The following is a 24,384-nucleotide window of genomic DNA, read 5'->3' on the forward strand; positions in this document are numbered from 1 at the left end:
AGGTGGTGATTTAGCATGGAAATTCCCTATCCCTGCAGGAAAATAGTCTTTATGCTTCCCTCTATTCAAGCATTGTGAGAATGTAGCTAGTATAGAGGAAACCATCACCCTGATTGGTTGGGCAATGAATTAGCTGATTAATTTGCATGTAAGGCAGGTAATTATAAAAGGCTGCAGTCAGTCACCCTAGTTTTAGGGAGAAGTGATGACACACCAGATGTGTTACTCTGTACCTGAGCTACAAGGTACTGTTCTCTTTAGTTAAAAAAATGTTGATTTAAGTTTGTCTTTTGTTAAACCATTTGTTTGTAAATAGAAGTGCACAAATGTGCTGTTTCCAGTATTTCCTGTGTTTACCTGTTTGACCACTAGCTGACCTGCTTTAGAAACCAAATCCATTCACTTCAACAATTGGATCCCTCTTGTGATTTGTCAAAGTGACTACACAGCTGGCTTTGGGGATGTTTAAACCAGAAAAAAAACAAAAAAAAACAAAAACAAACAAACAAAAAAAAAACTAACACACACACAAAAACTGAGTGTTCTATTGAAAAATAAACAGAATATAACAGACTTCCAAAAAGTCCCACTCATTGCCAGGTCATAGGGGCTTTACAGTATGTACTTATTCTCTGCTACTCGGGACATTATCAAGACGTTTCTATTAAACCAAGTAGCACAAGAAGGACAATTTACTAGAGCTCCCAAGTACAACATTACACATTACTTGTCACAGTCAGTGATACACATCAACCTTAAAACACTCATTCAAAATGTAAGTAGACAAATGTAGACTAGCACCCTTTTCAGTGTACTTGACTTAGTTTTACCTTATAAACCCCAACGCACCACTGCATTAGTAAAAGAGTAAAACAGCCAATACAACTTATCTTTCCAAATGTATTCTTCTTGTTTACATTCACTCGGTCTCAACAGCTCTCAGACTCTCGTCTAATCTGAAAGTACATCTAGTGCACCAGATTGCTACCCTAAACCTATCAGCCTGCAACACTGCATCTAGTGGATGTACAGTAGAAAATGAATAACAAATACAAATATGCATTTAACAAAACTGTAACTATACAGTAAGATACAACCACCTGAATGACATAAAATAAATATCTGCCAATGGAGAAAGAAAATAAAGAGATTTTTTCAAAGCCTTACTTATGGTTCATTAAAATTATACTACTGCCTGATTACTACTGTACAACTGAATGTATGTTGGCATAGCAAGAAATGATGTTAACAGGTGACAAGATCAGTTGTATGCTGTTATTCCTTTCTGGAAAAAAAAGACTGTGCCTTTGTGCTTTGGATCTGCTAGGTTAGTTCCAGTTAGTGCATTTGCATTTTCAAATGAGTTTAAAAAAAAAAAAAAAAACATCACAACATGAAATCAATGAGGAATGCTAAGCTGTCATGTAGGCCGGATTCGGGTTTGAATGTGTCCTAACAATTGAATGTTTTAAGCTGGGAAACACCCTCTCACTGGACTTGATTTGCCTTGATTTGTGATGTTATCTTCTCAAATTTCAAATATTTAAATTTTACTTTCAGACTGAGACACTGCCACGCATATTTTAGGGAGGATATTAAAACAAAGGAGAGTACTGTATTTGTACTTACAGTATAGTTTGCCAGCACACATGGCTTGTGTTATAGAAATAATAACTTGTTTCACTTGCCAGTTAAAATAATACAAATTAAGGCAACCTTTAATGTGAGCTATTTCTTTTCCATATAATTTAATACGCCTTTCTGGGTTTTATAGTTTTAAAGTTGCACTGTAACAAAATCTACTACAGCCTAATTATTTGATGTCTGGTGTTACAGTCTTCCATAGAATTCTGTGCACTCTACTTTTTTTTTCTTCTTTTTTTTGGTACATTCCAAAAAATGTTTTTTGTTGTAGGGGCACATAACCAAATCGTCACCCTCCTGTATAAATTACACGTAGTACTTTATAAACATGTACTGCACTATTGAGCCCCTTTATTGCCAACAGAAACTTGTAGCGACTGACAAGTAAACTGACCTATTACAAGTTGTCTAATTCACTAATTCTACTCGAAGGCTGTCGTAAGAGGCGGGTCTTTGGAGCTGTTTAAAGTTGAATCATTTTGCGGCGCAGAGGATGTATGGAAATAGCGCAGTTAGCAAAGATAGGAAACTCATTACCAGGGATTAAGTTGTCTGTGGATTGCAGCTGAGAGTTTGAGCAAGATGACCTCGAAGTGTCCCAGATGTGAGAAACCCGTCTATTTTGGTAAGCTTGTCTACGGTATTTACTGACGAACGTTGCCAGTTTTTTTTTTTTCAGTTTGAATCATAGTCGTCCAAGTAGATAGGAATTAAACCGCTGTATGAGAATAGCTGTTTTATTTAACAGGCTGCTGAGATTAAATCACCATGTAGATGTGTTTTTGATGCTTTTTAAAATTTGTATATATATATTTTTTTATTTAACAGACCCTTTTTGAAGCACACGTATAAAAACAAAATCAATATGTACATTCATTATCTTGTAAGAATTCACGGTAACCAGAGTGAAAAATATCAAGCACATAGATTTCATTTTAAATTTTCAAAACGAAACAATTGTGTTGACAGTTGTTGCAAATAGACATGTTTTGTTTTGGTACCCGCGGTTTATGGTTGTATACTTAATTTTCTTAAACCCGAGTTTTGACTATGCATGTGGTAGCCTGTTACGCCCATATTGTTGTAGTTCTCGACTACATGGTAGCCCTATACACCATGGATCATCGATTAAGATGCATGGTAATTTGTGGTATTTGTGCAAATTTGGATCTGACTGGGCGAGTTCCATTTCTTGAATGGTGTGGATTTCTGGTCAGTATTTGCATTTTAACTGACTATGTGGCTATGATTTGGTGAAGAACACTGTGGTGTGGCTTCCTGAAATAAACACACCACTTGTTTGTTTGTACTCAGTGTAACACAATGTTTACTGACAGACAGATGCCACAACCTGCTTTGAACCAAGGAGCAAGGGATGTGATTTTCTAAATGTGGTATCTTTGAACATTTTTTTTTTCTTCTATTAATATAAATGTCAGGAAAGGAAACTGCAGGATTCAAATTCCCACTGGCTCCCTGCAGATCAATGATGTTCAAGTACATATTGTCAATAACACAATGGCAAATTTAAACTTGTATCCCATTTTTAGAGTGTTTTTTTTTTTTTTTATTATACTGTAGATGGCTGGAGTTATGAACCTAAAACAGAAATAAAGGCATCTTTTCCCCTGCCTACCTAAAATGACAGTGTCAGAGGGATTGTAAGGGTGGGTGGATGGTCAGAACAGCTGTTTTGAAATGTGTATATTATTTTGCATTACACAGAGCACCCCCCCTCTAACTAACTACAGAAGCTGCCTTTTGTTTGAAGGATGTACAGCTTATGGACCTTGGCCCATTGGGGTTTGCATGAAATGCATATGGAGACAGTGTAATTTTTCCCAGATTACTGCCTAGCCTGGCTCACCAGCTTCACATAAAGGTGGTCCACAGCTAAGCAGCTGTTTGGTGTTTTAGTGTTTTAAGTGGGTTGTGTTGTAAAATCAGAACACTTGTTTGTTGAAATTACCGATTACATAAGACCCGCTGCTGAGATTGTTGTGGTAAAAGCTTTATGTCCTTTTAAACTGTTAAAATCTAAACGCATATTAAATTAACTTTAAGTTATGCGAGCTTTCTTGGCAGGGAAAGTGTGTCTGGACCATTTATCAGAAGCTAGTTCTAACAGTGCTGCTGAGCTCTGCAGTGTAAGTGGCATTGACTCTTTCTAGAAGACCGTGTACAAAATTCACTCTTTCCGTATTTCTGATACCTTCTAACCCAGGAATTGTTTGTTTCAGATACTGTACACTGGTGTGTGTGTGTGTGTAATATGAATCTGTAGTTGCTGCAGTAGATTTGCATACATGGTTGGTGCTTGGTTCTGGTGAAGCAGTCTTTCACATATAGTTAAAGCCTAGTGTAGTCATTTTATAGTGTGGGATGTTTTAAAGTAGAAGAGATGCATCAAATTGACATCTGTCTAAGAGCTTCTACAGCTTACTTTTGAAATCATTATAAAGGCACTGGAAGTTTAGTAAAAGCATAAGACTCTATAGTGGAGGCGCTTGTATGTACAATACTTATCTTGCACTGATTTGGTATCAGGTGTTCATTAGAGGTGGGAATGACCATGGTAGATACTTCAGTTCCACAAGAGCATTAGCAAAATGGATAATATTGAAAATCAGTGCATGCACATTGTGGAGGGTCCATTGCGATCTTGGTTTTAAAGTAAAAAAAAAAAAATAATATACTGTAGTTGTACAAATAAATAATAATAATCAGTTTATTGTGTCCTACCCAAATGCAGAGTGAAAGGTAAGGAGGTAAGATGATAAGTGTGGATAATATTCATTCTCTAACAGACACAACGTGAGTGCATGAAGGTCCATATTTTGAATATAATGTTGGTTTCGGATCCTTTTCAGCTCAATCCCCGGGGCAGATAGAAACATGGTCTGTTATACTGCTGTATGACTGCAAAGTACTGTTGCGCACTGTGGGATTTAACCAGGACTCCTAAACTCCTGGGGGTCAAAACAGGCAGCAATGTTAAATGGTAGTGCGTTTCCCCCACTTCCCCCAAACTATTATAGTCAACTGAAGTTCCTGCTTCATACTAACACCTAAACACCTCCTGTTTGTTCACGGTCCTACTGCAGATCAAATATGTATCCTGTACATGTACTGTAGCTAAATAAAATGCTGTATACAACCCACGTTGGTCAACACATTTCTGAACAAAGTATAGAAACACCTATTTGATTTGTAGATAGCATCTAATTGTTGCATTTTTTTCCAACCAATTTGTTAAAACTAAGCCTAGAACTTATCAGTGTTTATTATACAGCTTTACCTGTATCTCCTTATATTCTTCCTCCATCACTTCATGCTTATGTACTAGGCTGAGCACAAGAGGTTATCCCAAGCCGGTGACATTCATAATAACTGATTTCTGACCTGCCATGATATCCATAAACCTATTTTGCTCCAGGAATGTTGGCGATTTCTTGCACTATACAAAGTATGTATTGTTAGTGGAATTTGATTTTGTGCCAAAACGTTTGTGGTGTGTTTTTTTCCCATATGTGAAAAAAACAGAATAAAAGTCTTGCAAATATTGATGACTTTACAGTCTACTGCAGACATGAGCCAGTCGGCTGTATCATATGCAGTGCGAGATGTAGCTTTAGTAAAGCGGGCAGGGGAATGCATCCATTTCCCTGTCTCTCACAAGCTGCAACAAAATACATAGCAGGGTTTTCTTGGGAGGTATGGGTTTCCTGGTGTCCTAGGAGCCATATATTGCACACATGTGCTGCTACGCGCACCCATACAGAATAGGCACCTAAAGGCACCTGCATAAATCGTAAGATGACCTATTCTGTCAACATGCAAGAAGTGTGTGATGCCAACAACTACATCACAAATGTGTATGCAAACCATCCTGGCTCCGCTGATGACTTGTTTATCCCCGCTAATTTGCAGGTGGTAGCTGTGTTTCAGCAGGATGACAGTCCGAGAGGCTGGTTGGTAGGGGACAACGGGTATCCACTAAAGTGGTGGCTACTGAGACCGCCTATCAACCCCACAACCCATGCCGTAGGTATAATCCTACCTTTTAAATGTGCTCGTACTGTAATTGAGCAAACATTTGGAATCCTTAAAATGTGATTCCCATGTTTTTGGATGTCTCTGGGGGAACACTACAGTACACTCCTCCAGAAGGTTACTGACTGGTATACTGGCCTGTTGTGTTTTACATAACATAGCTCTCCATAATGGATATGATGTTGAACTTACTTTTTTTTGGTTTCAAAGTGCCCTGTGTTTACTATCACAGACACACAAGTGCTCTTAAAGGGAATGTCGAAACCTTATTGGTTGTAACCTTACTTCCCCACTGTGTTTTGATTGTCAGGGCGCATGATTCGAAATTTGATGTGGGCTGATCCACCCATGAGACCCGACTTCTAAATCGCGTTTTTCCCGCTCTATCGTGGCATTTCGCAAACGCAGTCATTTTTGCCCACGTGCAAGCGGCTGCGCACGTATTTGCTAAATAGGGCCCATAGTGTCTGTCTTCATTACATACATGACTTAAGCAAGTCTTTCAAAGTAATCAGGGAAGCCATGACAGCACGAGCATAAGAATTATAATTGTCTAAAAATAATATTAATATGTCTCAATGTCCCAAAAAACTCTTTTCAGGCATGTTATGAATCAAAACTAACAATTATAGAAGACTAGTATGTAATATTTATAACGTAAGTAAATTCTTAGACAAACAACATACCTTCCAGCTTCTTTGTGCCATGTGAAAGACTAAGTCCTTGCTTTATAATGTCACACATCCTACTGTATAAGGAAGTAATACATGTGGCTTTTTGACTCTTCCAACTCTGTTTCCAGGGCTAGAAGTTAACTTTTTAAGGCAGTAGTAAGGATTTGCTACCTGCCAGTAAAGTAAGTAGCAAAATGGTCTTATTCGATAGCGATTTATTCGACTAATAATTATATATAAAATAATTTTAAAAATAAACACCTAACTACAGTTTTAAATAGACTGAATGACCCAAGCTATCACATGGTAGGTCTATATTTAAATCAGAAAATATTTATTGAAACCACTGTGTGCTCAACTGAGTAATGGAATTAATGCAGTTCCTTGTTGAAATGTATTTTGTTGTATCCTTATGTTCTAAAAGAATGCAGCCATATCTGTTATCTAAGCATTTGATAAGCCATCAGTATGGTTAACCAGATTGTTTAATCAGTGCAATTTCAGTTGTAGGAGATTATCCTTTTATCTGTCTTCAGTTGTTTACTAAGATTTCAGTAACTAACAATTCATACAAATTTTAATTTTAAGCAAATTCCAGCACAGTACCGCTATATTTAAAAGGTTCATGTAACTGTAACTTATACTAACTGGCTTGTTCATTCATATGTATGCTCGACTGCTGTACAATTTTGAAGAAATTAACTAAAGTAATAACAGAATAAGGGAAATCAACAAAAAAAAAAAAAAAAAGCTGCTGAGTTTGTTTTATTAAATGGTGACATCGGTTATGTGTATAAGTTAGTTTTACGGTGCAATATAAAGCACACGTTTCACTAAACAGAAGTACGCGAGGTAGTGATAATCTATTATAAAAATAAATCAGATAGATAAACTAATGCACCTCAAGATTGTATTTCGTCTATTTGTACTGATAAAACAAGGAAGCCGTTACTTCCATCATGGTAATGTAATATAGCTAGCTATTTGCGTCTGTGTTTGGTTTTTTTCCCCGTTGTCAGAATTTAGATAAAGCGACAGTTTTTTGTGTTCATTTTTATCGTTGGTGAAAAAAGGGTTAACATCATAAAAAAATACAGCTGACATTCTCCATGATTTCTCTAGTGAGTTTTATCTAAATATAAGTGAAGTTTCTTTTGATAATCGGTATAGCTCAGTACTGCAAAATTTGTGTCTAAAGACGTACTTTAATATCGTACTAGTATCAAATTCATTAATGCCTGTAAATAATGATAACATTGTCTGGCAACGTATGTAACATTTTTGACAGACTTGGTTACGTATGAAATACATGTTTTCAGGACTGACTTTTTGCGGAAAAATAAATAAATAATGTGGACAACAAGCACTAAAACAGACACAAGGGTATCCACTTTATTGCATATAAGTCCCGATTCCTCAAGAGAAACAGGATTTTGTATATTTAACTGAAATTCACTCCACCATACTGCCTCATTTACCACTATAAAAAATCCTGGACGTACTCAATGTATACAGATAACTGTACTTTTAGATTATATTTTTCTATAATACTGAGTTTAGTAAATCTGTAAGGTTTAACAATTATATGTATACATTTCTTTATACAGAAACATCTATATATTTAAACATAATATCTTATCCGTTGTATCACAAGGGCAGAATGTACTCCATTAACATGGAATGACCCTTTTACTTGACCCATACCACAAGCATGTTCATTCTTCCTCTCCATAAAAGCTGACCAATTCTTATGCCAATGATGTATGTGCCATAGCTGTATGGAAACCTTTGACTTGTATACTGAATTAAACATTCTCTGACACCACTAGTCTACATGTAGAATATTCTAGTTCCGCAAACTAGCATTTAAAATGCTTTAAATTTAGAATGCTTTTAACGTTGGTGATGAATAACTTGAGTTTATTATCCAAGCCTTTCTTTAGCCTAGTTAATATATTTGACTGTTGTGCATTTGAATTTGTGTTGTGGCAGCCTCAGTTACGGTATGTAACGCTAATGTGCCTGCCCCCGTTCAAATTAGAATCATAATTCAGTAGAGCACAAAGCATTGCTGCTAAAAGTATGGCTACTGTATTTGCCTACTTAATGCATCCTAAAATGGAAACGGAGAGTTTTTATCTGCTTTGTGGACGTAACTCTATCTGCAGTGAAGAATATGTTCCTCACTCTGGGGCAAATATAAAAAAAAAAACAATTTCTAACAAGAACCTGTGCAATTTTATGAGGTGATGAGAGTTTCATAAAGTTAATTTCTCACTGAATTTCCCTTTGCCTTTGCACTGCAGAGACAGGAATGTACCAGTTAGGAACTAAGGCTGTAACCAACCAAGTGTAACATTTAGTGATTGAATGTGTGTACCCACAGTAAGATCAACTGTAGGATCATTTAAGGGTTCCTGTTTGACCTGAAAGGTGACACTTTCAGAGCCTCCCCCCTTCAACCATTTCAAAGATATGGCCAGGGACTGATTGGTGATCCAGAGATCATAGGGGAGAGTGTGCCCTATTTGTCCAACACCGTTTTTTACAATGCCACAGCAGGTTCTGAAACTAGTGTAAAAAGATTTGTAGTGCATTCTGTTAACTTTTTTTAAATTTTTTTTTATTTTTTCACACAAAGGAAAAAGGACATTTTTGCCATTCTGAAACTTGGAAAACAACTCAAAACTATAAGGCACCAGTTCCTGCAGTACCTGCAACTATGGTTTCCTGCTTTCAGAAACAATAGGGGGACTTTGTCCCATCTTCAAATTCAGACCCTTTTAGTTTTAGTTTCATTTCCTGAAGGAAAGCTAAATGGTTTGAGTCGTTCACCGATCCCTTGTGGAATGAGATGCCATTTTTAATGTATTGTTTTCCCAGGGAGGATTTTTAGATAATTTATTAGCTTTCAAAGCAGATGTAATCTTTCATGAACTTTGATTTAAAGAACTCACACCAAGATTAAATGGCTTAATGAAATACCAGTGTTTGATAATGCTATGGTTTAATAACTGATTAGTGTTACTCTAGATTTGTGCGGAGGGGGTGTTTAAACTGACTAATATAATTTTCTTTTGATCACTCACACCACAATACACCCAACTTTGAATTTATGTTTGCCTCATTGTTATTTTACTGTTACTGTCTGTTAATAGAAGGTTACTCTGTCAGTCACATAGTGAAGCATAGTTCTATATTGTGGATTAAACTGGCACCTACCGTACGTAGGTGGCTGCATGGTTAAGGACACCATAAATGCTGCTGTGAAAAATTGCAGCACTTGCTTTGGCCATGTGTCCAGGCTGCAGCTGCAAACAAGGAATTTAACTTGTGTCCTTTACGATCCATGTGTCAGGGCAGTCGTGTCAGAAGTTCTTTTTCACAGCACAGTTTGTTCCTCTGTTTCTGTTGGAAAACCATTTCCAATAAACTTGTTGCTGGGTGACCTGAGGGGGGCCTGCATTAGGATAGCACAGTTGTCAACACTTGATTCTGCAGTCTTGACAGCAAGTTATAGACGAGCTAGATTTTCAAAACTTTGTAAATGGAAGAAAAATCCCAATGCGAATAGTGTAGAATGTGTTTGGTTAACGTGCCTAAGATTTTACAAGAGGTTAAATTGATGCAGTCTCACATATGACTATCCCTAGTTGTTTTATTTCATTGAGATGTTTGGGATCAAGCTGTTTTAAGCCTTCCTGTGCCTAATTGGAAGCAGAGTTTTAAAGACTTAAAATATGTGTTTTTAAATGCTAAAAAGCAGCAAGTTGTGCCTATGGGGGTTGGAACTCTCCATGAGATCTGTGTGTAAGCTAGCACAGTATTCCATAACCCTCTTTCTTGAGGCTCTTCATTGAGGTTTAAATATAAACACATGTCAGGCTCTGGCACTTGGTGACACTGCAAACCCACTTTAAGGTTATTTCAAGTCTTAAATACCAACTCCTGATTTTTATTTCTTTCAGTGGATTGATGCCCAATATCCAGTTACAACCCAGTGATTTAAGCTGGCGTTGACAAGCTGGTTGAACAGTGTTTGGAGACCATGGTTTCTGCTGAAATTTTAATTATTGTACTGTACTTAATAACCTTTTTTTTTTTTTTTTTTTTTTTTTTTTTTGAAACCTAACAGCTGAAAAAGTGAGCTCCCTTGGGAAGAATTGGCATCGTTTTTGTCTGAAATGTGAACGCTGTAACAAGACTCTGTCTGCAGGCAACCATGCCGAGGTAAAGTGGCACTTCTGATACTCTATCCTGCTGTGGGCCAGTTAGTCGAGGATGCTTCACACACAATACCACCTGAACTGGAGGGGAGGGGGGATTGTTCACCTGTCCTACTGAATAAATGCATTATGCTTTAATACCTACGTATTTGTGTGACACGTGGCTGCTTTCACAGACTCCAATTAGCACTGATTTTTGGACTAAGATACTGTAATATTACTGTAGGTTGCCCCAGATTAGTCGTACTGTAGGTGTGCTATTTAATATTGGCATACAATTTGTATTTTATCTGAAACAATTTAGTACAATAGAACCTGTCATATCCGATCCTGTGAAATACGATACCCTCCATTAACCTTTGGCATGTGTCATTTTATACCTGCTGCTACCAACTGAACGGTACTGATGAAAACTAATCAATACACATTTTATTCTTGGCCTAAAACAGTAAATTCAGCTCTTGCAGGACAGAATGGATTCAGTTGCAGGTAAAAATAAAGAAAGACAAGACAAGACAATGCATTTAGAAATTCAGTTTCACTTTTTACATGCTGTCTCTTCATGCAACTGCCCACTTTAACCATGTTAAATAAAGGAAAAGAAGGCAAGTGATTTTAATATAATTGCTGTACTGCTAAAAACCTGAAACAAGATTTATTTTGCCAATGTTCAAAGCAAGTTTGTGTGTGTGTATGTGTTTCTGTCTTGGGTTAATAATGCATGGTGCAAAAAAACCTGTCGCATTACTATGGCATACTGTGTTTGGGATGCTGTTTTGTACATTGCCAAGTATTGTATTACAGTGCTTTGTTTTGCAATATTTTCACAGATTTTCTTTGTATAGTATACATGCAGCACTGTACTTGTGTGTTATTGACACACTGCCTGCCATTGTTAATTTATAATGCCCCAACATTAATAAAGCAACTATAATGTATAGTGACTCCCTCTGATCATATATTTGTACATATCCAGACGGTCCCTGGAACCAATTAAATCAGATATGAGGTTCTACTGGAAGTCCTAAAAACACATTTTACAAAGCATTGTTTATATAATAATATAAAAAATCGGGCCTTCTCGGGCAGTCTACCATACTTACACATGAGACTGTTTGTTTCTATTTCAATAATGTAACCCCACTTGTTTATACAGTGGATGTTGGACCTTTTATATTTGTTTGGTAGGAGCATTTTATTATTGTAAAGCACCACAGTGAAAGGCTGTTAACAAAACCAGAGGTGTTTTTTTTTTTTTTTTTTTTTTTTTTTTTTTGCACATCACTAATGCTATTCTCCGTCGTAATTCCATTACAGACTTCAGTTGGCAGGATCTCATTTAGTGATCTGACAGCTAGCTGTAAGAGGTTATGCTGCATGATTTAACATCGCATAGCTGTGGTAATTTAGTTTTTATTCACAGAGGTCCCTGTGGTAGAAGCATGCAGGGAGAAGTGGGAAGAGATACCTTGTGCTTTCCACATGTTCCTGTGCTCTACTTTTGTTATCTTCCGCTAAGACAACCTATCCCAAACTACTCATTTAAACTGCAAATTATGCTGAGTCTAGTTTGGTGGGGTTCAAACCTATGACACCCCAGTCAAGAAACCAAAAGTTACTGTGCTAAATTACTATGCTGTGCTGTTTACAACGGCCACTTTTTAAAATTAACTTTGATTTGTTTCAGAACTTTTTCCAATTATGTCTGTGTCACATGCACACACTGCTGTCCAGTTTAATGCATACAGTACAGTGCATAGGTAAAGTGTTCTGATTGTGAACAGTAGACTAGCAACTTTGGAACTGACCTGGGGGACGGAGATGGATTTAAAGGACTAGTATTTACATAATTAAATCATGTAATTCTTTGTTCCATAAAATGTTTTAAAGTTGCTTAAATGGTAGGAATAGTATTGAAGTTTCATGTAACTAACCCATCTGGGCAGTATTTATGGCATGTGCAAGAACCTGTTAATTCCTTTGACAATAATCGATATTGCGCACTGTAATTCAGATTACAATCTGACCTTTTGTACAGACTTGATAGTAATGTTTTTAATCTATACATTGTAGACATTGCCACGTCTTCTGTTGGTTTCGCAGCTTTAAGAGACCAGGATGCTCTTCCAAGTCTAGTACTAGTAGCATGCTGTGTGGAGCACACAGTCTTTTCAATTAAGATGCAGTCCACGGGACCCACACCGTGGCAGGTAATTGCTAACCTGATACCTTCGCATTGACCCTATGAAATCAAACTCCACAGCAGATTGTCTGTATGCAATAGGTCCGAGGTCGTGTTTGGTTGTCCTTTGCCAAAGAACAAGAGAATCTTCTGGCTCACTGATCTGAAACATGTCTGTGGTATGAATGTACAGTCACACTACAGTTTTTACCAGCCTTCAGCCATTACAGTACCTTACCTTGAGCATCAAAACAGGCCTGCAGCAGCCTGAACACTGGTTAATTTTTAATGAAATAAGGCTAGGATTTAAAGCGAGTCTCATTAGCACGTTCTTTATAAAGCAAATGTAGTTTGGAGTATCTCATAACATTTTCCAGCAGTGAAGATGTGTTGAAAAGATAGTTTAATGATGAAGTTATTTAAAATAAGTTAACTTTTTCATAAAACGTTATCTACTAATGATCTGTAAACGTTAGTTTCCTAGTAACATGTACAAACAGCTAATACCACTGCTGCTGAGAATTTGGGAATCGCTGCAGGAAACATTTAATTGGTATAATAGTTTGTTGCCTTTTTTGTCTGTACTAACTGGTTATACATGAGTTGTCCCATACTAATTACTTTAGACTATGAATAACTGTTTTTCTGTCTTGAAAAATGGCCAACTTGAAGAAAAACATTCGTTATAGAGCAAGTAGCTGCAAATGTCATTTCAGTTGTGGTGTGTGTGTGTTTTTTTTTTTTTTTTTTTTTTAACATTCCCTATTTTATGATGGTTACAATCATCTGTTGCTGTAATACTGAAATTAATGATTCTTTATCTTTTTTTTGTCTCTAAATCTACCTGACTTTGTGCTTGCAAAGCCAGGGAAAAAAAGGAAAAAAAAAAAAAAAAAAAATTATATTGGATCAACAGAACACACACTCAAATTGCAAAAACCATGAAATATTGTAGTAAGGGTAGTTACATTTGAAGCTACCTGCTGTACCATCCTAATAAAGGTGAACATTTTCAAATAAGAGGTTTTTTTTGGGGGGGGGGGACGGACATTTGATTTAAGACCTCTAGTCAAGAAACTTTGATTAGAGACACTCCTGCCCTATCACTTTCCCCATGAAACTTTGCAGTCTGCTGTAACAAAATCTTGTAACATATAAACAACACTTCTGTAATTAAGCTAAGATTATAGAAAAGAAAGATCCTTTTGATTTGCCTTGAATGACTGCACACTACAGGACTCGCACTGTCCTGAACAAGCTTGAGCTGTGTGTCAGCAGGCCTCCCAAGGGTTATAGCCGTTAAGGTTTTGGAACTCTGAATGCCCTTCTGATACAGAATATCCTGATCCTAATACATTTTATTCTTTCAAGATTCTTTTTTGAAGTCTACCTGCCTACTCTTTGCCTTCTGCCATACTGCTCTGCTCGAGAGTAAAGGCTCTGTCAACAGAATGAGGTCTGTGTTTCCTTATCGCAAATATCTCCAAGACTTCAAAACCATTCTCTGTCTGGATAAGATTTATTCATTCACTGTGTTAAAGGTGCTTTGAGTAAATAAGCTACTGTTTAATTGAAAAAACTATAATAGATAACGAGCATGGGAAACTCAACCCCCCCCCCTCCTGAAATTCAGTTAAATAATTTCCAGCCTCCTATAAAGAGTTTGGGATTTAATGTTAAATTTACTAGAAACTATGACCAGTCTATCCAATGTTTTTGTTTCTTGTGTATCTGGCGAACCATAAGATACAGAGTTTAGATTTGTTTGCCTCGGACCCAGAGCAATATAATTATTATTCATTGTCAGGGCCTCTATTTGGGTCAGTTGCAGGTCAGTAAAATTGATTGTTTCCTTATTATAAAATACCAGCTTAGGATCTACAGATTCACGTGAAATCGTGGAAAGCATTTCCCATGGATACTGGTTCTGACTGTGATGTCAAGGTGTCCTTTCTTATGCTGATTTTGTAGGTTTTGATGGATTTGTCAACACCCATCACCAAATATTACTGTTTCACTTTCAACTGCATTAGTTATAACCCTCCTTTTAATTTTTCACAATTTTGAACATGTATACTGTAGCCCTGCAGCATTCACAACAGTGCATCTGATAATAAAACCAGGTTACATTGGAACAGTTACCCTCATTTAAAAAATATCACTATTGCAACATTTTATTTTTGACAAAATTTTTGGTCTCGTTGTTGTTTAGACATCTATTTTTACTCAAAACAGTGCGCTGTTACCATGAAATTAACAATATGAATTACAACCTACAGTAATTAGGACTGAAGTGGTTTGTTTTATTTGTCGAATTTTTTTTTTTCAATCTTCAGAATCTGTCATTTGTGGCAATTTTAAGGAGCTCTATTCTAATTTTATCTAATAACCTCTATGATTCAAGTAACTGCAAGGGTGTAGTTCCACATTACATACTATAGCCATCGAGTAACCTTCTAAAGCAGACGTGAATGTAATGACTAGGATAAGGTCTTATCTTGCTCATGTCAGACTGCAGCATTACATCATCTTGTCTTTCTCTGCGCAGTCCAGATAAACCACAGGCTGGCTGTTCCCAGCTAGAAATACGTGTGTCAGCTGTACAACCAGTACAAGAGTTTATACTGGGAACATTAATTGCAGGGAGATGCCCATAATTATTGGGCTTATGACCAGTCATCTTTGAGAAGAAAAGACTAAACTTTTGCTATAAACATCCTGGACTGATGTGCAAACAGTACACTAGCTCACCACTTAGTAAAACATCAGTCTCGGACAGCTTTCTAAAGGATCAGTCTGTTCCTCCTTAAAGCTTCTCTTGTCCTGACCTAAAATGGTGTGAATTTCTGTTTTAAGCTTTTTTTATTTAATAGATAAGATGGGGAGAGGTCTTTTTTAGGTACACAAACATTTGACTCCAGTTAAAAAGTTAAAGATAATTATAGCCTATACTTATCTAAACCATCCGCTGGAGCATTGCATGCTATGAAATTAGTTTTTTGTCACTGAAACATTTGGACAAATCAAAGGTGAAGAAATGAAAAGCCCTCGTCTATGAAGTGGTTTTAAGTTTAGTACTTTGGTTTGCTTTTAGGAATGTTCAGTCCCCACTTTATAGGGAATGCAGAAGGGGGCAAAAATAGAAGCTGAGCTTGCATGCTGTACATGTATGATTCGTAACAGGGCCCAAGTAGGGTACAAATGTGTTTGAGGTTGAAATATTTGGGGAAAGTGCATGAACAGAATACTTTATTAACTAGAGATTGCAAGGATATTCTCATAATAAATTACCGCACAGAGCTTTGTAGGAAACAAAGTGATTGACGTATCAGCAGGGTGTGCTAGAAAATGTGCTCTAAAACATACATTTAAAAATCTGTGCTACATGTTGTCTGAAACTGTCTCAAACCAGAGTAGGAAATGTATTACATTTCTGAACTTCTCAGCGAGGCAAAAACTCTATGTGGGGATCTGTAGGGCATTGCCTTAGCAATTCCAGTTGCTTGAATTGTATTCTATTCATTTTTATCTGGACACTTGACAGTTTGATACCATAGCCATACGTTTGTAACTTGGCAGCTGTTATAGAGACACACAAACCCACACAAGAAAACACCAAGCTATGGGATCAGTGGCAGATCTAAGTAATTCCTGTGGTGTAGATAATTGATATGGGCCGGTACAGTATGTACCAAGTTAATGCCAATGTGCATGTGTTAAATAGCAAAAAGGCTTTCTGAATCGGGTGGAAAAATAAGGGGCATTATTTATTGCCTGCACAATGTTTTATAGGTTTAAGAATCCAGTCCCATGTCCCTTGTTCCAAGTGTTGTTGTTGTGTGTGTTTTTTTTTTTTTACAGCCATTTAAGTATAAAATGTTTTGGTTTCTCTGTCTGGTACTGTACAAACATAAGAGTGAGTAACCTCTGGACACATGTCTGTTTTCTAAAATTAGACTGAATAAGTGAATTAAATTAGTGATGTGAAATGTTTAGTGCATGGTACAATATGGGTTTTCGCTTGCTACTGAACCATCTGTTTTTAATATAAATATTGTTTCATTTCTCTGCATTGGTTAGAATGTGAACACAGATGATGGAAACTGTTTGCTAAAAACAGGGAAGGGACAAAGGAAGTGAAATTTTGATTTTTTTTTTTTTTGGCTGAACTTTTCACAAAATACTTTTGCTACTGTGCAAACAAAGCTGACTATTGAATATAAAAATCAAACCAACAATAAAACAAAAATGGGAAATATTTCAGTTTTTGTTAAATGTATTTATTCAACTTTTGTATAAAACTAGACTAGATGGCTTGATTCTGGGCTCTTTAAATATAATTTAAATGGACTTAAATGAGGAACCATCTAGGAGGTGGAATTCTTTCTGGGGGAACAAATATTTTGACTACACCCTTCCTCGGTAAGACTTCAGATTAAGGTCTTCATGTAAGCTATGACTTGATGACTATTGAGTGTCTTACAAGGGCAATGGATGCTGTTCTGCAGCTATAGGTTTTGAGGGGAATTTGTTCCAAGAAATTAAAACAAAACCCTGTATACTTTTGCCAGCATTCTTGTACTGCAGTTCACCTAAATACAAATCATCTGAGCTCTAGACAAGAGGAATGTAGAAAACTGTGGTGGTGTTCAATGTTGGTTACAGTTACCATGTCTGGCTGCATTCCCGCCAAGCCCAAGATCAAAGGTACCCCTGCTAGCACACAGTTACACCTGTCCGCCATTCTACACAGCTGTTTTGTGTTTAGCCTGGAATTGTTAGTTTAACTTAAAGTACTATACTTCTTAAATTCAGTTTAGCCACTGCGTTCGGGTTCATCAGTCATGGTTTGGATCAATGAAATAGACCTCATTATGTCACTGTATGATCATGGACCTTTTATTTAATTTTATTTAGTAATGGGATTTGGCATCTCAGTCCATTTAATTGAATACAGAGGTAAGGACTGGATGCGAACCTGAGCTGCTTTCCTGAAGAGAACGTTCATGTTGTAATGAACCTTGAGTTGTTTTGTTTGGAAGCCTTTAAAAAAATCTCTTTGGATGTTTTGGGGTGTTTTTAAAGTGGACATTTCTATGATTGTACATAGAAAATATTTCATTGTCACCTAAGATATTTCTTTAATTTTCATACTGCAGCATGATGGGATGCCATACTGCCACAAGCCATGCTATGCTACACTGTTTGGACCCAAAGGTAAGTTCATACTGTTTTCCTCTCCTTTACCAAATCCCCCAAACCCCTATGGTACCATGTATGAAATTGATATACAATATATGCTCCTGCAGTCTTGTTGTAAATTTAGATTTTTCAGTCTGTTAATGTATAACTTGAGAAATAGTTTAGCCACTGTTGTTGCCTTTTTCCAAGTACATCAGCCCTTGGTGGTTTGACTGACTGACTCTATGCAATCGCCTAGAAAGCCCTCGTTCTCGTCAAGTTTTTCTTTCATCGTGGAACAATAGTGGGAGCAGTGCTTCAGATAAGGTTTTTGGTCATAGAGTAATTTACTCTCTAATTTAAACACGGTGCAAATTTTTAAAATTTTTTTAGTATCTTGCCCTCTTTCTTTCCAAGTTGTCAGACACACTCTCTAAAAATTAAAATGAAGAAAAAATGTCTAGAAATATTTAAGAACTTTACCGATACTGCACTAATGCAAATAAACAATGGTACTATTGTATTCCTTATTGATCGACCTTGCTATATCAATGTAAAGCATTCGACTCCCTCTAAACACAGAATATTGTATTTTATGTAGATTTACCTTCCAGAAATTCGGTTTACAGAGAGGTAAATTGGTAGGTTAGGTTGAGAGGGACTAATACAGTGCAGAGAAATCCTGAAGATCAAGAATCCAGACGCTTATTCACCATCACAAACACGCATCGCAAGTGAGTGGATTCAACCGTGCCTTACATTTTCCTTTTTTTTTTTTTTTTTTTTTTTTAGAAATACAATTGAAAACCCAGACTTATTGGTCGCATGTTTCTGGCAATTCCCAAGCAGGCTACAGTTCACTGTCCCGGCATTTTTGTTCAAGCTATCGCTTGTAGTATATTATTAACAGTTGACCATTGAGATGAACCAACGAAGTGCAAGAAGCTTGATAACATGCGAACTCAAATGCGAACTTTCTCTGTATTCTTTACACATTAAATTTTAAATATCTTGTGTAATTCATATTCACAATGTAACTTGCAAGTACACTGTTTGTTTTTTATTATTTTTTTAATTAATTTTTTCCCAATTATTGGAATGTCCAGTTATTATTCAACCTGGCTCCTCACTGCAACCCCTGAACTCGGGAGAGACGAGGACAAGCACACGCGTCCTCCGAAACGAGTGCCGTCAGCCGTCCGCTTTCAGGACCACACAGTTCTGAAGTGCGTATCAATTTCTATCAGAGCTTCAGTTTTGTGCACTATCCGTTTCCAGATTTTTCTTCAATTCAATGACACTGTAGCAACTACGAAGCTGTTAAAATAACAGTATATAATTAAACCAATAGTTTAAAAAGTAAACGTTCTTTATATTGTCATATAGTCAAAACCATGTACAAAAAAAAAAGATTTTAAAAAACAATAGATCAGCTATGACCATTTTAAACATGCAATACACACATATTCAGAATGATTAAACAAATAATCTATAGTTGTTTGGTTTTATTTTATTTTTGAATGGCGCGAACATAACCAATAAAATGACTCCTGTTATTAACTTGCTGAGTAAATATTGATATAAATATAGCAAAACTAGGACCGAAAATGAATGCTGAAAACTGGGACAATGACAGTTTTCCCAGGACGTCTGGTAACACTAATGTAGTTCCGAGACATTTTCTTTTTTTGTTTTCTCAGAATATGAACTAAACTACATGCAAAATGTTTACTTCTGGGTTGCCTTCATTCCAGTGTGCAAAAAGGAGTCCAGCAGTTCACGCTGAGGGTTTGCAAGCTTGTCAGACTATTTGTTTGTTAAAGGGACGGAGACGACCTCTTTAGGTGAACTAGGTATGGTTAGTTTCTCAAGCAGTCCTTGTTGTTCACACTTCACACAACGTACTGAACTGTAAAGAGTGCAGACCAAACCCTCTAAACAGACCCAGTGTGAACACAGCCTTATACAGTATCAGCAATTCAGTTGGAGCTGACTTGGTTTTAAAAAAAAAAAAAGTGTGTTTGACAGATGAAAGAATAGACACGTCCCACTGCTTTGAATGATGCGCACGCTAATTAAATTGGCCCAGTGTTAAAGATTGAACTGGAGATTAATCTTGTCACAGCTTGGTGCAAAATCTCTCGCTTCCATTTTGGTGTGGGCTGTGATCCACCTACTCTTGCAATGAGGCAGACACTACACACACACACACACACACAAAAATATATTTTGGATAGTGCTTAGTTGCTTATCTCAGTAGAACCATTATCCATACGTAATAAAAATGCAAGTTCTGTTTCCTTGAGTTGATATACTGCTGACAACGTTTGGCATCAGATTCTGTATCTGCTGGTCTGCTGAGTTCATAATTATTTAGCATTAGTTTAGGTTATTTTTAAATCTTGATAGATGGCTTTTGCTGTGCTTTAAATGGAGGAACTGACTATATCATTTATATTTAAATACTCCGTACTCAAGGGGCAAAATTAAAGCCTGGCAACTTTTTTACTTTTTTTGCATACACTATATGTAAGCATTTTAAAGTCAGTACTTCAAGTTCATGCTTTTAATTTCTACGTACATCTGACTCTGAGTTAAACATTCCTAAGTCTAAAATAATCGTTATTTATTAGAATTACAAAATACCGCTCTCTCCATCTCACTCCCTCCCTTTAAACTTTAATTAGTAGTTAAGCCATAACTGAATACCAGATTGTTTAAATTAGCGACGCACTGCTGCTACTAGAAACTAACGCAGTGGAAATTAATAGGCTGAATTAAATAATGTTTAGTGTTTTGGCTCAAAATAGGTTTTAAAGGGACATCACTTGATCAAAAATAAAACCTGGAAACTAGAAGCCCCAATTAATGCTATATATTGGAATAAGCAATTGACTCAAACACGGTACTGTTAATGAGAAGTCCCTGCTGCTTCCTGGTAACGGGTAACTTCCTGTGTTGTAGTTTAGACTACTTCAGTCGACTCCAGTGCTCTTCCTGCATTGTAATCAAGAGGCAACAGCTGTATCTGAAATAATAAAAGGGCAGCAGTTAATGTTCTTAAACTTAAAATGAAGTTAAACACTGGTTAGCACTCATTTAATTACCACATATTTAACTAAATGTTTTGACCATTTTTATCATGTGCTTATAAATGAGGCGGTATTTAAATTTTTTTCGCTGTTATCGCAGATTTCACAATTTCCTTTTGTGAAATGCCCCCATTGCCATGTAATACTGTATGTAGTTCCCTGTGAAAATTCCCATTTCTGAAAGAATAGTGCAAATATACTTATTTTGTATCGCTTAAAAATAAAACCAGCAAACGTTTGCTTTACTGACGCACTGTCTGTTGCTGAGAAGCTAGCAGCCAGTGTAGTTTGGATCTGGTGAATGATTGAACACAGTGCATGATTTCTTTAAAATGTCTTCAATGAAAAATACACAAGCTGCATCAAAGATCAGAAATATTTCTGTTAAGATTACTCTGCCCGGTACAAGAAGGGTACATTTTGATGTATCTGTTACATTTATGGTTTTGATTTTGTTTTGTAATTTTACTGATGGTAAAAAAAGGTGGACGTTTGATTGGTAAGCATTTAAATATTTAAGAACTTCTATATAATAAATCTAGAGAATTATCAATTTCGAATGCGATAATGCCATTTTTTCCCCTGCTTTTTAATAAATATTATGTCTAATCGTGAAATACCTATTTTTGGACTGTGAAATAAGCATTTTGTTTATTTTTTTACAAAAAACAATACAGTCCTGCTTAAATATTTAGGGTTGTGACCCTGTACTTCTTAAGACGCCTGTAAGACTGTAGACTGCGCTCTGCCAGAGCCTCACCAATATTTGCATTTCTCTTATCCTTTGCGAGAGAAGTTGCACATGTTTGGCTAGACAGTGTATGTTTATCCTTGAACGTGAGTCTTATGGGGCTCTCTTGACATTGCTGCTTTTCATGTCTGCAGTGATTTATATCTGTCTAAACCGAGTTTTTCAAGGAGCTTTGTCATCACATGGAAAATGCACTATGGGTGTTTTATCCTCCTTCTCTGGAATGAGCAATGTCTACCTAAAACATTATAAGGTTGTGTTCATAAATTGTTAGTGCTGCAGTAAATGTACTGAAGTCCTGTTAATCTGAACCATGTCTGTTAGTGTTGCTGCTCTGTGTTTTGAAATCTGAAGTGCCTCTGTCCCTTATTTGACAAGGATAACAGCTTAAATGATGTCTATGGCTTCTGCATTAAATGTGGGATAAATTGTGCCTGCCTAAAAAATATTTGTGCATGTCTTGCGTCCCGTCTCATCCTAACCCTTTTCAGGAATGATCTTCGTACGGGAAGCTAAAACAGAAAAGAGCAAACGCTGTCAGAAATCATCATTTTTTTTATTTTTATTTTTTTAGCTGATGAGTACCTAATTTGGCTTATTCCCTCGGGTAATTATTTAAAAAGTTTTACAATTTCAAAAGAGATTCTGATAATGATATTCAATACACTGGGGCGCCACTGTCTAATTCAAATTTTCCAGGTTGACTAGCACTTTTATATTTGGGAATTAATTGCGACACAAAGGCAATGTTCTGCACCAAGTTTGACCTTGAACAAAGCATAATCTAAAATAACATGACGTTTTTATTTTAACTTTGTTCTCTTTTTGTTTCAATTTCAAGTTGGTTCTTTAACTAATTTTCAAAATTCTGTGCCACCTGTTGGGATTCAAACCCTAACTTACTGCTTCACTGTTGTGGGCGGTAATTGTCCTGATATGTATGTTATTGATGTGTAGGGTGGTTTTTTTTTTTTTTTTTTGCTTGTGTGTTTTTTTTTTTTTAATATGATAAGACCAACCCACTTTTCATAATCCAGTCATAAAGGTCAAATTATATATAGAGCATAGTATCACAATTTTGAACCACAGTGTGCAATGGGTAAGTTAGATAAAATATATACACTAACCCTAGCAGGTATGGGTTGAGATTGACTGAGGTAAGGCATTTGTTGATAAGAAGCCAGATTGGAATCAAGTTTTTTTCCCCCCAGGTATATCCTGTATAGATAATTATGAATGAGAAATATTTCATGAGGTGTCCTTCCTACAAATTAATTTTCTTATCAATGCAGACCACTGTGTGGAAGTTTGGGACGGTTAAGAGTTATGATTTACAAATTCAAGAATGTATGGAAATAAATAGACATGTGCCGATTCTTTCTTTCTTTACCTTTTTAAGACATGAATAAACTGTGTGAATTACCCAACACAAAACAGTGTGGTCACTTGGTTTCCCTTGTTTGCCCAATTTATTGTGTTTCAAGCAATAACAATGTGCCAGTGTTATTTTAATATAGAACATGTCCTGATCAAACAAAAACTATTTTTAAGCAAATTATTATTATTATTATTATTATTATTATTATTAAGCATTTTGATATAACATCATTTTTATTTCACTTTCTTAGAAATGTGTCATCTCTACAGTGAATTGTGGGATTGTAGACCTGGATAAAATGTAACCTCTGATTAAACTCCACAAATATGTATCCGTTTCCATGGCGATAGCTGTTGGGCTTAAGGAAAGGTCACATTTACGCAATGATTCTGCTAGATTTGCAGCATATTTGCATTGCCAGTTTATGGCAGTAAAAATGTCAGCATCTGCACCCAGAATGAGGAAAATGTGCTTCCAATCGGCTTTTAAAACCACTCAGTGGGGAAGTTAATTGCCATTGATTCTTTTGCAGTTAAAGGTGATAGAAAGGTTTTGAAAATGAATGGATTTAATACTTACCGATCCAAATACTTTTTAAAGGTAATTACTCGGAAAATATGAGTATAGGCACACCCCTAGAAATAAATGTATACTGGAAATAAATATATTCATTTTGTTTGCATTCTATCTACAGGTGTTAATATTGGAGGAGCGGGTTCTTATATTTACGAAACTCCTCCACATACTCCTATGAATAAATCGGTGGAAAGCCCCACTGAGTGCTCTCCTACTACACCTTGGACACCTGCTCAAACAGCCAAGCCATTCAGACCAGGTAAGGGAATGGAAGGGGGAAATGTATGAAATGATTGACCACTGTGTTGTTAGAGTATTAGATTAGGTTAGTAATTCACAACACAAGTAAAAGTCTTGTAATAATAAAAAAATAATAATAATGATAATAAAGCTGTCATTTTTGATAAACAGTTTTCTTAAGGCAAATCTTAAGATGTGAAGCATGTAGTCCTAGCAACAGTACATTGCATGCATTTGACATTCGACCACAGATGCCTGGTAGGCCTTATTATGATTGTCATCTAATTATACACCAATCAGTGGTTGCCTGTAATCCATTTATACAGTTTGAGGATATTATGACTCCTTGTTGTGATTTAAGAATAACTTCTCTCTGGTGTTCTTGAT

At 36.3% G+C, this 24,384-nt stretch overlaps 1 protein-coding gene across 1 annotated transcript in view; it reads left to right on the forward strand.

Annotated features, from left to right (window-relative positions):
* Positions 1–2,092: 2,092 nt before the first annotated feature.
* LOC121316164 (cysteine-rich protein 2-like) overlaps positions 2,093–24,384 on the forward strand; it is a 30,478-nt gene continuing 8,186 nt past the window's right edge. Inside the window, exons 1-4 of the mRNA XM_041251023.1 lie at positions 2,093–2,269; positions 10,507–10,601; positions 17,939–17,996; positions 23,876–24,016. Of these exons, the coding sequence (XP_041106957.1) occupies positions 2,227–2,269; positions 10,507–10,601; positions 17,939–17,996; positions 23,876–24,016 (337 nt within the window). The 5' untranslated portion in view covers positions 2,093–2,226. The remainder of the gene's footprint in view (positions 2,270–10,506; positions 10,602–17,938; positions 17,997–23,875; positions 24,017–24,384) is intronic.

This window comes from Polyodon spathula, chromosome 5, assembly GCF_017654505.1.
Source record: "Polyodon spathula isolate WHYD16114869_AA chromosome 5, ASM1765450v1, whole genome shotgun sequence".
Lineage (NCBI taxonomy): Eukaryota > Metazoa > Chordata > Actinopteri > Acipenseriformes > Polyodontidae > Polyodon > Polyodon spathula.